This window comes from Pan troglodytes, chromosome 6, assembly GCF_028858775.2.
Source record: "Pan troglodytes isolate AG18354 chromosome 6, NHGRI_mPanTro3-v2.0_pri, whole genome shotgun sequence".
Classification (NCBI taxonomy): Eukaryota; Metazoa; Chordata; class Mammalia; order Primates; family Hominidae; genus Pan; species Pan troglodytes.
In genome coordinates this window covers 144189445-144204598 of record NC_072404.2, presented here as the reverse complement: position 1 = coordinate 144204598, position 15154 = coordinate 144189445, and the positions used below count along the sequence as shown (strand labels likewise).

General features: G+C 61.0%; 1 protein-coding gene across 2 annotated transcripts in view; it reads right to left on the bottom strand.

Annotated features, from left to right (window-relative positions):
* Nucleotides 1-13967, bottom strand: part of FLNC (filamin C) — a 28883-nt gene extending 14916 nt beyond the window's left edge. Inside the window, exons 1-20 of one of the 2 annotated variants that reach the window (XM_519364.7) lie at nt 13354-13967; nt 8775-9023; nt 7096-7193; nt 6805-6955; nt 6598-6716; nt 6289-6366; nt 5924-6086; nt 5549-5749; nt 4193-4330; nt 3679-3805; nt 3383-3519; nt 2990-3183; nt 2786-2899; nt 1980-2123; nt 1656-1779; nt 1400-1560; nt 1036-1126; nt 778-947; nt 442-559; nt 89-351 (exon numbers count right to left, since the gene is read on the bottom strand). In XM_519364.7, the coding sequence (XP_519364.3) occupies nt 89-351; nt 442-559; nt 778-947; nt 1036-1126; nt 1400-1560; nt 1656-1779; nt 1980-2123; nt 2786-2899; nt 2990-3183; nt 3383-3519; nt 3679-3805; nt 4193-4330; nt 5549-5749; nt 5924-6086; nt 6289-6366; nt 6598-6716; nt 6805-6955; nt 7096-7193; nt 8775-9023; nt 13354-13705 (3192 nt within the window). In that variant the 5' untranslated portion in view covers nt 13706-13967. The remainder of the gene's footprint in view (nt 1-88; nt 352-441; nt 560-777; nt 948-1035; nt 1127-1399; nt 1561-1655; nt 1780-1979; nt 2124-2785; nt 2900-2989; nt 3184-3382; nt 3520-3678; nt 3806-4192; nt 4331-5548; nt 5750-5923; nt 6087-6288; nt 6367-6597; nt 6717-6804; nt 6956-7095; nt 7194-8774; nt 9024-13353) is intronic. The other variant, XM_003318778.5, reaches the window with a different exon arrangement.
* Between the last annotated feature and the right edge of the window lie 1187 nt (nt 13968-15154).

The following is a 15154-nucleotide window of genomic DNA, read 5'->3' as shown; positions in this document are numbered from 1 at the left end:
AAGTCCCTCTGGCCTCTGCCCCCTATGACTCATCTATCTTCCCAACAAGTCCCCAACTCCCAGCCCCAACCAGCTCCTATCTCCTCACCTTGGAGGGATCAGGGGGCAGGACACCCTCCACAGCAAAGGGGCTGCCAGGCACCGGGTGACCATCGTAGGTGATATCCACCTTGTAGGGCCCCTCCTCCGGGGGCATGTAGCGCACAGCCTGGGCTTCCGCTCCACCGCCTGGCTCCAGCTTGCAGGGGATGGGCCGGCGAGAGGGCGAAGTCATCCGCACATCCAGTTGGCCCTGACCGCCAGCCCCTCGTGTGTTCACAGAGAATGCTTGTTCCTGTCCCACAGCCACCTCTGCGTGGAGGGCAAGTGACACCATGAGGAGACTCCGGTCCACCCTACCCGAACACCCCTCACTCCCAGGGTGGCTCTTGCCCCACTTACTGCTATTAAGGCCCTGAACTTTGATTTTGCTGAGGTCCAGCGGGGGTGCCACATTCACCACAAAGGGGCTCTTGGGGACAGGGTCCCCGCCGTAGGTCACTGTCACTGCCATGTTGCCCTGTTGGGTACAATGGTAGGTCAGAACTGGGTATAAGGCAAGGTCCTACAACATCCTGGTGGTGAATATGGGCTCTGAAGCTCAGATCCACCATGAGAGTGAGGGCAGGAGGCAGGAAAGGCGTGGAGGATCCAGAACTGGTCCCATGGGACTGGAGGAGGGAGACCCAGGGCTCTGGCGGGCCAGCCGGGCGGTAGCATGGGAGGGGCAGAGCGCACCTGCTGGACAGCGGTGTACTTGACAGTGTAGGAGTAGTCATGGTTGTCTATGATCTCAAAGTCCCGCACAACCTCGCCCTTGGCTGTCCCTGCAAACTGCACATCCAGCTTGGCCTTGCCGGCTCCCTTGGTCAGCACCGTGAAGTGGGTGGGCTTCCCGACTTCCACACCTGAGGACCCACCCAGAGATGCGGTGAGGGCCTGGCAGCCACCTAACCCCAACCTCGAGCCAGTCCCAGCCCCTGCCCAGACACTCACCTGTGCGATTCAGCCCAGGGCCCTCGGCCTTGACTTTGCTGGCATCGTGGGATGGGTCCACCTTGATGTGGAAGGGGCTGGCGGGGATCTCCTGGATGTGGAGGAGGCTCAGTCAGGGCTCTCGAGGGGAACACACCCCTGCTCTCGGCTAGATGCTGGCTCAGGACACACCCAGGGGACCCAGCATGGACGGGGCAGCCTCCAAAAGGGCCCCCTTTGCTTCCTCTGAGGCACCCTGCCTCACACAGGTAGGGCTCCACCATGTCTGCGGAATCATCCCTCCCTGTTCCCAGTGACAGCATCTCCAGCTGCCTTCTGGAGCTGGGAGGTGCACGTCGCTGTGAGTACCCAGGAGCTTGGGTACCTGGTTGGCAAACAGCACCATGATGGTGTAGCGGCCCGCCCCTGGTGGCGTGTACTTGACGGTGAAGGTGTCATTGTCATTCTTGATGATGTCGAAGTCGATGTCAGCCTCTGCAGGGCCCACCACGCCTGGGGCGCACTTGATGCCAATGCTCACGTCGCCTGCAGAGAAGCGGGCACTGCTGTGAGTTGGGCTCAGCCCCCGCCCCGACTCACCCCCGCCCCCTCCCAGACCCGCCCCTTCCGGCTGGGCGCACCTTGCCCCGCCTCACTGCAGTCCACCGTGAAGTAGGTGGGCTCGTTGGCCTTGAGGCCCGTCTTCTCCACTCCAGGGCCGTACACCTTTACCCGCTCGGGGTGGCTGCCCTCGCCCACGTTCACCTGCGGGAGGGGTCGCAGCTCAGCGTGGTGCCCTCCCTCAAGCCTCATCCTCCTGCCCAGCGCACCCGGCCCAGCCTCAGTGGCACCAGCCCAAGCCTCAGTCCCAGCCTGAGCCCAGGGGCAACAGGGACTCCAGCGAGGGTTCCGCCCTCCCTCAGGGACCCCTGGTGGTGGGCACGGGGCAGGCCGGGAGGACGCACCCGGAAGGGGCTCTTGGGCACGTTTACGCCTCCCCAGGAGATGATGATGGTGTGCTTAATGGGCTTGGTGGGCACGTAGGAGCAGCGGAAGGTGCCGTCGCCGTTGGGGATCACCTTGATGTCGATGGGACAGCCGTCGGCGTCCTGTGGGCATCACCCAAGCAAAGTTCATAGCTGTGGCCTCTGCAGAGTGCCCTCTGCTGGCCGCAGGTGAACCCAGCGCCTCCTTTCCCACCCCAACACTGGCACTCCCGCCCCCACACCAGCCACTGAGGCCACCAGAGCCCAGGGCCACGTGCTGTGGCGGCCAGAGCCCACCCTGGGAGCCTGGCTCAAGGCCATCTGTATGGCTTGCTCTCCCAGCCTAGGTTTCCTCAACTCTGAAATGTGTTGGACAGGAAGAGTGTGGGCTAAATTTATGTTCCTAAAACTGAATCATGAGCCTTTCAAAGAAGAATCACCCTCTTAGATCCTCAAGAATATGTTCATTAACCTCTAGGGGTCAATGGACACCAGTCTGAGAAACTGACTTGGGAAACCAGTGTCTTATTCAATGAAACAATCTTTCAATTACAAATTAGCACAAAAATGACTCTTTGGTAAAATACGTTTTTAGGTTATCATCGTTAAGAAAACACAAAATTTAAAATTTTCCATGGTACTGATGAGCCCATGAGTATCAGTCCTGCCTGATCTTCTGTGATGCTGTCATTTCCTGCTGGGAGGCCTCTGCCTCTGGCCTGGCCCTGCCTTCCAGGGTCCCTGCCATGGGTAGTAAGGGCAGCAGAGACTGGACAATGACCTACCTGGGCATAGAGCTTCAGGTCTCCCTTGCCAGCTGCACGAGCATCAATGGTGAACTCAGCGGGCTTGTCCACGATGCAGCCGGTAGGCTCCAGGCCAGGCCCAAAGGCCTTCACCTGTGCGGAGGGAAGAAGGCTGAGTTGGGGAGGGGAGGAGAACCAGCTTGCCCCACCCCCGGGGCAGGTGTGTGTGAGCTGCGACCACACCTTATCTGGGAAGCAGTCAGGTGGGGCGGGCAGGATGTGGGCAATGAAGGGTGAGTCTCGGATGTCCTCATCGTCACAGATGACGTGCACAGCGTACTCCCCGGGCTCCGTGGGCCAGTACCGCACATCGCAGGAGCCATCCCCCTTGTCGTCACATTCGATCTTGGCTTGTGAGGGCCCCTCGATGGAGAAGCCTGGGGCAAGGTGGGGGAGGGTCGGGGGTCCAGCATCAGGCAAGACCCTTCCGTCCCCCAGCTCCCCTCTAGCTGCCCTCATGTCCTATCTCCCTGCTCACCCCAGTGCTCCCCAGCATGCGCACTGCACCCATTACCCACAGTGTCCCCTGCTGCCCTCCCCCGCAGCACTCCCTCCTCCTGCCTCCCAGCCACTTACCCAGTGTCCCCACCTCGGTGCCAATGGCTTCCACCACAAAATCGGCTGACTTGCCCACCTGGCCAGTCTCCAAACCAGGACCCCAGGCCCGGACCTTTTGCACTCCTGCCTCTGGGCTCACCTGTACCTCAAAGGGGCTGGGCAGAGAGGGAGCTGGTGTCCATGCCAGGAAGTGCCCCCCAAAGTCCCTCGCAGCCCAAACTCCATCTCCCCTCAAACTCCCTCGCAGCCCACTGCCCCTCGTCCCTCCCTGTGATGGCCTAGACAGGACAGCATGGGGGGCGCAAGGTACTCACCTGCGAGGGATGGCGTAGCCGCCCCACGTGATGGTCACCACATACTTCCCAGGCACCACCGGGTAGTACTCGCACTCGAACACACCGTCCCCAGCCTCCCGCACCTTCACTGGCTCCTCTGTGCCCTCTGAGGAGATGGGGGCAGGGTGGGGAAGAAGGCAGATCAATATCCTTGAAGTCCCAGCTCCTCAATCCCCTCAAGGAGCCATTGGGACCCCGACCCAGCCCGAGGGCAGTGCTGTAGTGAGCAGTGCTGCAACTCAGGGCAGGGAACACTTGTCATCCCTGTGCATAACACCCCGTATAGCACTTAGGGTGGAGAGAATCATTCCTGGCTTGTAGACCAAGAAACTGAGGCAGAGAGGAGACAATGAGCCTGAGATTCTGGGGTGCCTCTGGTCACTGTGGAGCTGTGGTGCTGGCTGTCACTGCCCTCTGGGAGTCAGAACCACTGGCCATACTTCCCTTATGATCCCCCAGCCCCACCCTCACGACCCTGGGCTCTGGCACTCACTTGGCCCCTTGACCGTGACCTTGAGCTCCCCGCTGCCGGCACCCTTGGTAAACACCTTGAAGTCAGCCACCTCTTTCACGCGAACACCCTTGGGCTGCAGGCCTCGCCCAGAGGCGCGGCAGGCGTTGGGGTTACAGGCTAGGGGAGGAAGAGAAAGGAGGTTGGGGGTGCTGAGGGGCCTTGGACCACTAGCCCCCACCTCCCTGTGCACAGTCCTTCTAACCCCTCCCAGGCACAGGCAGTGGCCCACAGCCCTGCTCTGGAGCCCTTTGTGTCCCCAGCACAACCGGGGCTGCTGGGCTGGAGCTGGCTACAGGCCCCAGATCAGGCAGGTTACAAGAAAGTTTCCGAGCCAGTGCCACTGGGGAAATGCATGGCAGAGCCTGGGCTGAGAGTGGGCTCAGAGAGACAGGGAAGGCCCCTTTACCCAGCCCAAGGCCATCCATCTAGAGCCCTCTGGGCCTCTCAGGGCACCAAAGCAACCTTAGGATCTAAGTCATGCCACAAAACATCCAGCAATGCCACAGAACAAGAGCTACTTCATAGAACTCGAAGCCTGCCATACAACACAGGCAACGTGTGGACATCAGCCTACCACAGACCGTGGCCAGTGGCAATGAGCCCAGGCCTTGCTATGGAACACAGGCAAAGGAATGGGAATCTCAGCCTGCCACAGAATCCAGAAAATGGCATGGGACCCACAGGTGCTACGAAACAGGACACGACACATATTCCAGGACTACCATGACCATAGGCGACGGCACTGCCCAAGGGGTACCACGGAACACAGGCAATGGCTCAGAGCCCAGATTTCATCATAGAAATCACCAGGCAAGTGGCAAAGACACTAGACCTGCCACAGAACACAGACAACGGCATGGAACCTGGGGCCTGCCACAGAATGCCATGGAAGTGGGGGCGATTCCACACGGCCCGGGCCATGCCACACAGCACAGGTGAGGCCAGTCAGCTGCGGCCATGCCTGGCCCCGCCTCCACTGGAGAGCATTAATGTGGCATCACTCTCGGCCTGGTGGACGATGGGCACTGAGTGCAGGGAGAGAACAAGTGGGGCAGTCACCACCTGAGGGCTTGGCATGCAGGCAGTACTCCCTAGATATGCCCCCACCCATACAGCCCCATCACTTCCGATCAGCCCTCCCAGGGTGGCACGTGTTCTGGGATCCTTCACTGTGGCCTCCCAGCTGTGCTCTTAGGAACTCCAGCCACCTTGGGGGTGGGGTGGAGGACTCAGGGAGGGGGTCTCTGCAGAGCCCCGCCCCAGCTCTTCCTCCTGCCCCTTGCAAGCCTCTGGCTTTGGTAAGGGCTACCGTGGGGAGCAGTGAAGGGCCCTTACCTTCCGACACATGGACAGGGAAGGGACTGCGGGTGATGGGGGCACCCGCAAAGGCCACATGCACGGTATGTGGCCCCTCCATGGCAGGTCTGTATGTGCAGCGGAACGTGCTGTCACCCTTGTCCTCCAGGGCCACCTCCACTGTGTCCCGCCGGCCCTGTGGGTCCACGATCACCACAGCAACATCACCAGTGCCAGCCCCTGCCGAAAACAGAGGCTGTCAGCACCCACTCTGGACACACACAGCTGCCCCGGTGCCCTCACCCTGAGGCTGCCCACCCTCTGGCTGGCATCCCTGCCCCAGCCTCCCCCCACCCCCACACAGCCCCACATGGTCAGGGGCTTTCCGCCTGCACCCCCTGGGGCCCGTCCTACCCGCAGTGTAGATGTCAAAGTAGGTGGGTTTGTTGGCCACATTGCCCACAGGTTCCAGGCCAGGGCCACGGGCTGACACCTTGTTGGCATCTCCCAGGGCCATGCCCACGTTCACCTCAAAGGGACTGTGTTCAATGTTCTGGCCAGCAAAGAGCACGGTCACCTAGGGGCCAGAGGTCAAAGGTTAGCTTCTAGGGGAAAGCAGTCCTGAGAGGGGGCAGAGGGGCACAGCCAGGCCAAGGAGGGTGAGAGGCGGGCAGCTGGGGCTCTGGGCAGGCGCGAGGTACAGGCTGAGAGAGGGGTCCATGCAGCCGGAACCAAGGATGTGAAGAGCAGCGCAGGCAGGGGGGCCTAGAGGGAGATACCTTGTGTAACCCAGCGACCTTGGGCACATAGGAGACAGCATAGGTGCGATCCTTGTCATTGTTGGGAACCACCTTGGCCTATTAGGAAGGAAAAAGATTGGAAGCCTCTCCAATGACCATAGCCCCTCCTGACCCCACAGTGCCTTATGCACCCCAGCCCCACTCAGCCCCCATGGTGACACCTTCCCCAGACTGCACAGCACAGTGTGTGGCTCTGGCAGTCACCTCCGGGCCATTCCTGTTGTTGGCCCCACGCTCTCTGGTTCCAATCCCAAGCGAATCCCTCTGTCCCCAGCAGCCTCTGCATACCTCCTCAGTGTGGCCTTCAGGGTCCTCGATGTAGACCAGCACCTCGCCCACGCCCGCGTCCACCGTCTGCACGGTGAAGTGGGCAGGCTGCAGCACAGTGTTGCCCTGTGGCTCGATGCCTGCGGGGCAGGAGCAGAGCCCAGGTTACTCAGGGAGAGCCTACATGTGCCCAGCTGCCCAGGAGGGCCGCCAGAGGCTCACACATACCAGGCCCATAGGCGATGGCTTTCTTGGGGTTCAGCTGCTTGGATCGAACAGGGGCGCCAGGTTTGAGCTTGGCCTTGGGGAACTGGGACAGGTAGGTCATAACAGAATGCTCATCCACGTTGGGGTCCACGATCTCCTCAGGGGCAATGACCTGCGATGGAAAGGAGTGATGTCACATGGCGCCCTCTTTTCCCAGCAGCCCCAGTCTCCCCCTGCACCCTGGCCAGGTAAACTTACAGACCCAACCTCTGCCCCTGCCCCCTTTCCCCCCTGCCCCATCTGCGCATGTACCTGGGGCACCCCAAGCCAGTCGTCGGCCTGCTGCATGGCCTCCCGGGCGTTCTCCACGGGCTGGTTGGGGTCCCAGGCCTCCCAGTCGGGGCAGAGACCTGGAGAGGTGATGGAGACGATGGTGAGGGGCAGCCAGCCGGCCAGGATGCAGGGCATTTGTTCACCCAACACCCTCAGAGGCTGTGGCTTTACACCCCTTCCCACCAGCTCTAGGCCTTGACCAGCCAGGTTCCTGCTGACCCCATCAGCTTCGAGGCCCCTCACCACGTAGGAGCAGGACAGCCCTCTCCACCACCAACAATGAAGCCTTTCTGCCCTGGCTGACGCAGCCTGGCACCAGCCCTGCTGGCCGGCCTCCTGCCTGCCCAGGCCCCAGCTCAGACCTTGAACCCCAAACCCTGGGAGGGTACCCCCTCTCGCTATCTCTTGCCTCATTCAGCTTTCTCAGGGGTGGGCAGAGGAGGTCAGAGTGCCTGTCCCACATATGCCCCTGACCCATCCCCCCTAGAAGGCCTCCTCACAGCTGCCCCGAAGCTCTAGAACTCCAAATGCTTTCCACACCAGTCTTAGGGTATGAGACTCCCTATTCCTTCTAACTGCTCACTTGGGGAAACTGAGGCATTAAAGGGCCTGTGAGGAGAGAATGACTTCTCCTCTGCAGCCCTCAGGAGCCCTGCCTTCCTAACAGGAAGGATGCTGAGGCAGCCCCAGATCACTCCTATGAAGGGTGCAGGTGAAGGGGCGCTTGGTTCAGGCCAGAGCTGGAGGAGGGGGACGGCACACCGTTTCGGGGAGGGGGCCGGCTCAAGGCTGGAATCCATGACTGGCTGGAACAGCTGAGCTCACTGCTGGCAGCCACACCAGTTATGGGCCATGGCTCAGCAGCTGGGAATGCTTCCCAGGAGGCTGTGCCCCCGCCTCCCACCCCCTGCTCCCCGGCTGACCCCAGGGTGGAGGAGGATTCTCCCGAGGGGCTGTGCCTCCTGGAGAAAACCTATCTTTTCAGGAGATGAGGGGCAGAAAGGGAGCTGTCCATGGGGTACGCTCTAGCCAGTGATGCCTCAGCTTTTTTCATGGCCCCTGAGCTGCCCCCACTTGACCAGGCCAGGACCTACACGGAGAAGGGGCAAGGCTGGGTCACCTGCCACCAGGCAGTGCCCCACTGGCCTCATCCCACATCATCCTGAGCCTCAACCCCTTCTCAAAGTCATCCCAGGGTCTCCCAGAGAAGAGCCTTCTCTGGAGCTAACTCCTGGTCTTGCTACAAGTCCTGGTCACCACACTGCCTCTCTCTCAGCTCGGCAGGAATAGTGCCTCATGGCACAGTAAAAAATTCATGGGGCAGGGAGTCCAGGCCCTGGGCTCTAGGTGGTTCTGCCACAGATAAGCTGTGTGATCTTGGATAAGTCACCAGCCCTCTCTGGGCCATAGTGTCCTTGTCTGTAAAATGAGGGGTTTTAAACCTCTTCCTGCCTCTGCGGAATCTGGCACACTCATCAGGTAGGGCCTGCCACCAGCCAGCGGAGAGCCACAGCTGGAGGAGGACAAACCCTGCAGGGGATCCTGGCCCCCAGGCCCCAGGGTGTGCATTCTGACAACCACACGCCTTGGCAGCCCCAGCTTGTCCCCTCTGTCTTTGGGAGCTAAGGGCTCCATGCTGTGCTCACTGGCCCACTCACCGGGGGCGCAGTTGTCCACCAGGGCGCCCAGAGCTTTGCCGTCCTGCCAGTCACGGTTGAAGTTGGTGATGGGCAGCTGGGGCACCTTGTTCTGGATCCAGCCAAGCAGCCGCTGCTTGGGCGTCTGTTTGCGGGCATCCTCATCATCTTCATCCTCCCACATGGGCATGGAGATGGAGTAGTGCAGGATCAGCGTCCAGATCAGGCCCAGGATCAGCTTCAGGTTCCCATCCACGATGGCCTTGCTGTCTGCAGAGGGGAGGGCACAGACGGGCTCAGGGGCGCCCCACCCTCCACTGCCCCAGAGCACCCTCCCTCACCTGCACAGCTCCTCGGGCCAGAGCTCTGGGGTCAGGCCTCTAGTCTCTGCCTACCTGACCCTCTCCCTCCTGCGAGGCCCCACTCAGATGCCAAGTTCTTTATGGGGCCCTTCCGGTCAGAAGGCTGCTTCTCTGTGTTCCTGTGGTTCTGGAAGGTACCCTCACCTCAGCTACAGCAAGTGAGTCTGCCTCCTGTCTATGTAATTACCTGGTTTCTTTCTGGCCTTGTGGGATTGTAAGGCTCCCAGGGCAGAGCCTTTTTGTTTTGTTAACAGTTCTACTGAGCTATGATTGACATACAGCAAACTGCACACGCTAGAGAATGAAGTTTGAGAAGCTTTGATACTATGGATATATCACGAAGCCGTCACCACAGATGGAGAATAATGAAGGTACCATCCATCACTCCCCAAAGTTTCCTTGCACACACCCCTTTGTGAGCCCTCCCTCCTGCCGTCCTTGTCCCTCCATCCCAAGCAACAACTGATCTGCTCTCTGTCACGATAGATTACTTTGTATTTCCTAGAGTGTTATATAAATGGAATCACACAGTATATACTCTTTTTTTTTTTTTTTGGTCTGGTTTTTTTCACTCTAGACACTAGGTTTTATCTTTCTACAATGAAGGTCTTAAACATAGTAAGGTCTCAATAAATATTGGTTGAATGAATATTTTAAGAACTGAAATTGGAGTGGGGTAGGACAAGTTTCCACTCACACTCTACCCCGAATGCCAGAAAGGGCTTTAGAAACCAAGGGGTTCTGATAGTGGGGCAGGGGTGGGTGGGTGGGGTCCAGTACATTCTCAGTTAAGTCTTGAAAGTCATGTTGTCAAAGGCTGGGGGCCAGAGGGACTCCAGCCTCAGGAGCTGACACACTCCACCCATCACCTCCTTTGAGGAATCCTTTGAGCCAGAACTGGTTCCTCAAGATTTGGGGGGGGGCCTAGATCCCCCTTAACAATCAGAAAGAAATATCCAGAAGCCTGGGGTGGCCTAGCACGTAGATAGATCTTTGGAATTCAGCTTACTTGTAAAGGGCAATGAAGTTCTGAAATCTATCAGCTTCCCAAAGCACTGCTTTCAGGAGGCTGGAAGGGGGTGGAAGACAGTCTTGTTTACTGATGTTGCCCGAGAGATGGGAGAGGGTGGAGTGGAGCCTTCCCCTTACACATCTTCTCCTCTCCACCCTTCCCCAGGTCTTGGGGAAAGTGTTAGGAGACCGAGAGCCTGGGAAATCCAGGGCATCCCCTGCCCCACTCCCACCTGCCCCGGGAGGGGTGCCTCAGTCTCCCTGTCCCTCTGGCTGGGGATCTGGCCTCCTGGGCTCCCCCACCCTGTCACTGATTCATCCTTCCTTCCCCAGCAGCTCCCCAGCCCACCCCCTTCCCCTGGCTCCACTGCAGCACAATGGTTTGGCAGCTTTCAGATTCCATGACACACTCACTCCCTGCCTCCCGGTGCTTTCTCTCAAACACACAGGCTCCAACACTTTCACACAGTCTGGATGCCCCAGTGCCCCCAGCCTCTCACAACCCCGACAGCCTCCAAAGCTCACACGCCCAGAAGTACTTCTTGCAAACTGGAGCCAGACCCCTGGGCAGGAAGCCTTGAGGCTGCAGGGGTTGGGGGGGTGTGTATATGGGGAGGGTGGTCATTCATATTTGCTGGAGAGGGAAGTTTCTCCCCAGCAACTGGCCCTGGGCCAGACAGCAAGTGGTCCAGGCTTGGGGCAGGAGAAGGGCAGTGGGGCCCCAAGTCCCACTCTGGAAGCAATGACCTCCCTCTCCCTCCTCCCTCTCGGAGGCCAGGCAGAGGAGAGGAGCTCAGCGCCACCAGGGCTCACCAAGCCACTTCTCCATCTGCCTAGGGATACCCCCAAAGGAGTGGGAGGAGCCAGACAGCTAGTTCCCGAGGCCACCCCAGGCCTCAAATGGAGGGGGAGGAGAGGGCTGGGCCTAGGGAGGTGCTGGAACAGCTGCTGCCCCCTCCAGCCCCTCCCTTGGTTGTTGGCTCCAGGAGAAGGAATAGCAACTGGGGAACAGCTGCGAGACAGAGCTGCCTCATAGGCCTCTTTGTTCGGAGGGAACGAGGGGTGATGGGGGGCCAGGACAAGGTGGTGAGGATATGAAGGGCACAGCTCCTTTAACCTGGGCTCAGTGCCCCTTCTTCAGGTGGACTTAGATCCCAGCTGCTACTCCAGACCCTGACTTCCCTCCTGGAAAGAGAAGTGGGGAGTCTTTCTGACGCCCCCTGAGGTGCCCAGATGCTCGATTTCGGTGCTGAGACAATACTCAGAAGGTGGCCCCATGGATAGCCCCTTCCCACCACTAAATGGAGTAGGGGAGCTAGCAGAAGCAGGATGCCCCTGCCTCGTGGGCAGCCCCTTTGAACCTCCTCATGGTGGGGCGCCCCAGCTGGTCGCTGCCGGTGTCCCCTCCCCTCCAGCCTCAGCCTGGGGCCGGCAGCTGAATTGCTGACAGCTTATCTCATCAGCGCCAGTGAGCCACTTGGCCCAAATGGGGACTGCCTCCCCTTCCTCCCAGCGGGAACCAGGGAGCTTCCCTCCCACCCTCAAACCAGCTTTTGCTTCTTCCCCTCTGCTCTGAGCCAGCCCCTCCTCCGCTGAGCCAAGGGGGCTGGAGCCAGGCACCGCCACGGGGGAGGGGAGAGGTGTGCTCAGGAAAGACGAGGCCTGGAGAGGGGCCGAGAGCCCCCGCAGACTGGAGGGGAGGGGAAGGCTGAGCGGTTTCCTATATGTCTTGCCGAAGCCTCCGGCTCTTCCCCCAGACCCCACCTGGTACAGTCAGTCCTGCCTTTCAAAACCCAGCCTGCTGAGGATGCCGGCCCAGGACTGACTCCTCGCTGACCCCTCAGCCTCCATCACGTAGCCCTCAGTCTCACTACACACTCCAGGCTCCCTCCCCCACCCCCTGCCCTCAGCCTTGTCCTTCTGGAAAGCTCAGAGACATCTGCTGTGTCACGGAGGCAGGGCTATTTCCAGGACAGGGCAGGCGGGTGGGGTGGGGGGGCAGTATTGGGGCAGGAGGGGGTAAGGGCTAGGGAGAGGACTGGACGGGGCAAAGGGCCCTGGGCTGACCTCAGCTGCTATATCAGGAGGCCTAGAGATGGCCCCAAGGGAGAGTGGGGCTGACAGACATCAAGTCATCTGGAGAAATCTCAGGGAACATCCTGTGTGGGGCCCACCTGGCCCCACATGAAACTCCCCTCCTGGGGCCGTGGGGTGCACCGTCCAAGGACCTCGTCCTGCAAATCCCAGCAGGGTTCTTAAGAGCTCTCCACAGGGGTGGGCGGGGGGATCTTCCCCAGGCCCCCAGCCTCAGGGATGACTGCAGGACTCTGAGGGCAGGACAGCCTCCTGCCACTCCAAGCCCACCCTTGGCGTCTCTGCTCCCAAGACTAGACCTCCCCGCCCCCACCCTGCACTACACACCTTCCAAATCTGGTTACACTCAATGACTTCCTCCCTTCCACAGGCCTTTCCCTCCCTCCCCGCAGCCCAGACCGTTAGCTGCAGCCAATCCCGGGGTAGGGGGTGGGCTGGGGCAGGGCCTGGACTTGCGGAAGCCCCCTCCACCGCAGGCTGAAGCAGGAGGAGGACAGTCAGGGGTTAAGTCTCCCCGCGCTCGCTCAGTGCCTTTTTAGGTTTCTGAGGCTGGGCCCTGCCTGTCCTGGCCCCCGGGCCTGAACCCAGCTGCTGAGCACATGCACGAAGAGGGCCTCCCGCGCCAGCTCCCCTCGGCCCCAGAGCCCGCAGACGCGGGCAGTGGTTGGGGACCTGTCTTCAGCCCTCTCCCAGCCCGCGGAGGGGCTGTGAAGCTGGGAAGCCACTTGTTTTGTTGGGGGCGGGGAGATGCCCCCAGGAATCAGTGACAGGCACTGGTTCTGTCCTCCCGAGTGTGGGCTAGGGTTGCCCGATGGAAGGAAAGGGAACGGTGAGCCGAGGCGGGCGGTGGGAATGTGCATGGGGAGGCAGCAGCTGGAGGGCTCGCAAACCCTAAGGCCTGGACTCCCCGGGGCACCCAGGGAGTGCTCGCTGTCCCCAGAGGGGTGTGCAGGCAGTGCCCGTGGCCCTTGTCGATGGGTGGGAGGGCCGGGGCCAGGGTCTTCTCTCTATACCAGGGGGGTGCCCTCTGCCCTGTCTCTCAGCTCCCCGCGCGCCCACCCCGCACCTGTGTCCCCTGCCCCATGGGACGACCCTATCCCCGCAGCGCCCGTGCCCTCGCCCCCGGCACTGACCTATGGACACGAGCTTGATGTGCTCGCGCTCGAGGAACTCGAGGGCCACGGACACGTTCTCCAGCTTCATTTGGCGGAAGTTGGGGCGCGGATGGAACTTGCGGTACATGCGCTTCTGGCTGAGCACCTCGAGCAGCGCGATGAGCCGGAGCCCGTCGCTGAGGTCGCGCTGCAGGTCGGTCAGGCGCTTGCCCACGCACTTGAGGTGCTCATTGCACCAGCGCGTGAATGTGTTCTGCTGGATCTTCTTCCACGGCGCGTCCTCCGCCAGGTCCTTCTCCGTGGACGGCATCTCGTCTGTCTCATCGCCCAGGCCGAGGCCGGCGTCTGAGTAGCCGCTGTTGTTCATCATGCTGGCGCGGGCTGGGGGTGCGGCCGGGGCTAGGGCCGCGGTTTGGGCTATCGGGGGCTGTCGGGCGCTGTTGGGGCGCGACCACGGGACTCGCTGCGCTGCGCTGCTCTCCTCTCCAACTTCTCTCGCGCCGGGGCTGGCGGGGCTCGGCGGGGCTCGGCGGGCCTCCTAGGCGCTCGGCCGCTCTCTGGCTCTCTCTCCCTCCAGGGGCGGAGCGGTGCTCGGGAAGTGCGGGCTGGGCCGGGGCGGGGGGTTTAAGAAGCCCCCGGACCGCCGCCCCCCCGCCGCGCCCGCGGCCCCCGGGTCCACGTCAGAGCGCCGGCCTCCCAGGAATGCCGCCCGGCCCGCGGGTGGGGGCCGCGCCGCACAGGACGCCCCGCCCCCGCCGCCCCTCCCCCGCGCCGCCCGAGCGGCGGGACGGGGTTGAGGGCGCCAACCCCTGGGCCCCCGGTGCCGCCGCGCTGGAAGGTGGCGGGGAGGGCCGACAGTTCTCCATCCACACCCAACACACCAAACTGTCAGGAATGAAATATGCTCCCTCCACACCCCGCACGGGCTGAAGAGGTAAATGGGGAAACTGAGGCCAGTGATTAGGGCAAAACCCACTGATCTGGTGTTCACAGAATTTTCTAGACTAGTTGGTGGCAGGCTGTTGACAGGGCCTGCGAGGGCTGGCTCCTAGCCCAGGGCATTGTCCACCTGTGGACAGGGAAGGGAAGTGTGTGCGCTTGTGCAGAGACGGCCTGAGAGGAAGCAGGGACCTTGCCCGGGCCAATGAAGGAGAAGCCTGCGGGGGGGCGGGGGGTTGTGTGTGCCTCCCAGCCATTGCTTGACTTTACAGATAGAAAAGCCTCATGTAGGGCCCAAATCCAGAGGCCCAGGAGTAAGACCGGGGCCCCTGCCCCTGACTCAGTGTCCCTGTCACCAGCCCGTTTGGCCTCATCGCCTCGGTATGAAGCTGAGCTCAGGAAAAGGGTACCCAGTGACTCACACTGTGTATCCCCCTCCCCCAAGTCTGACTCAACTGAGATGATAAGAGGGGAAGGAGAGACTCTTCCCCCATAGTGCCAGGGAGCCCCCTGGGCAACATGCCCTTTTGGGCCACAGGGCAGATCCTGCCAGGGAAAGGGTGGGTCAGCCAGGCAGAAACAGGGAGAGCCCCAGCCAGAGCAGCCAGGGGGAAATGTGACCAGGCGGGTAGGCAGGGCCAGGGGCAGAGTGGTCAGGGAGAGTCTAAGGGAGCCAGCTGGGATGCCCAGGCAAAGCTGCACTCAGGGCAAGCCAAAGGCTGCAGGCCTGGGGAATAGAACAGCAGGGAAACCGAGGCACCCAAACAGACTCTGGCCTGGGGTGAGGAGAAAGAGCTAGAGAACGTATTTCTTTTTCTTTTCTTTTCTTTTCTTTTTGAGATGGATTTTTGCTCTTGTTACCCAGGCTGGAGTGCAATGG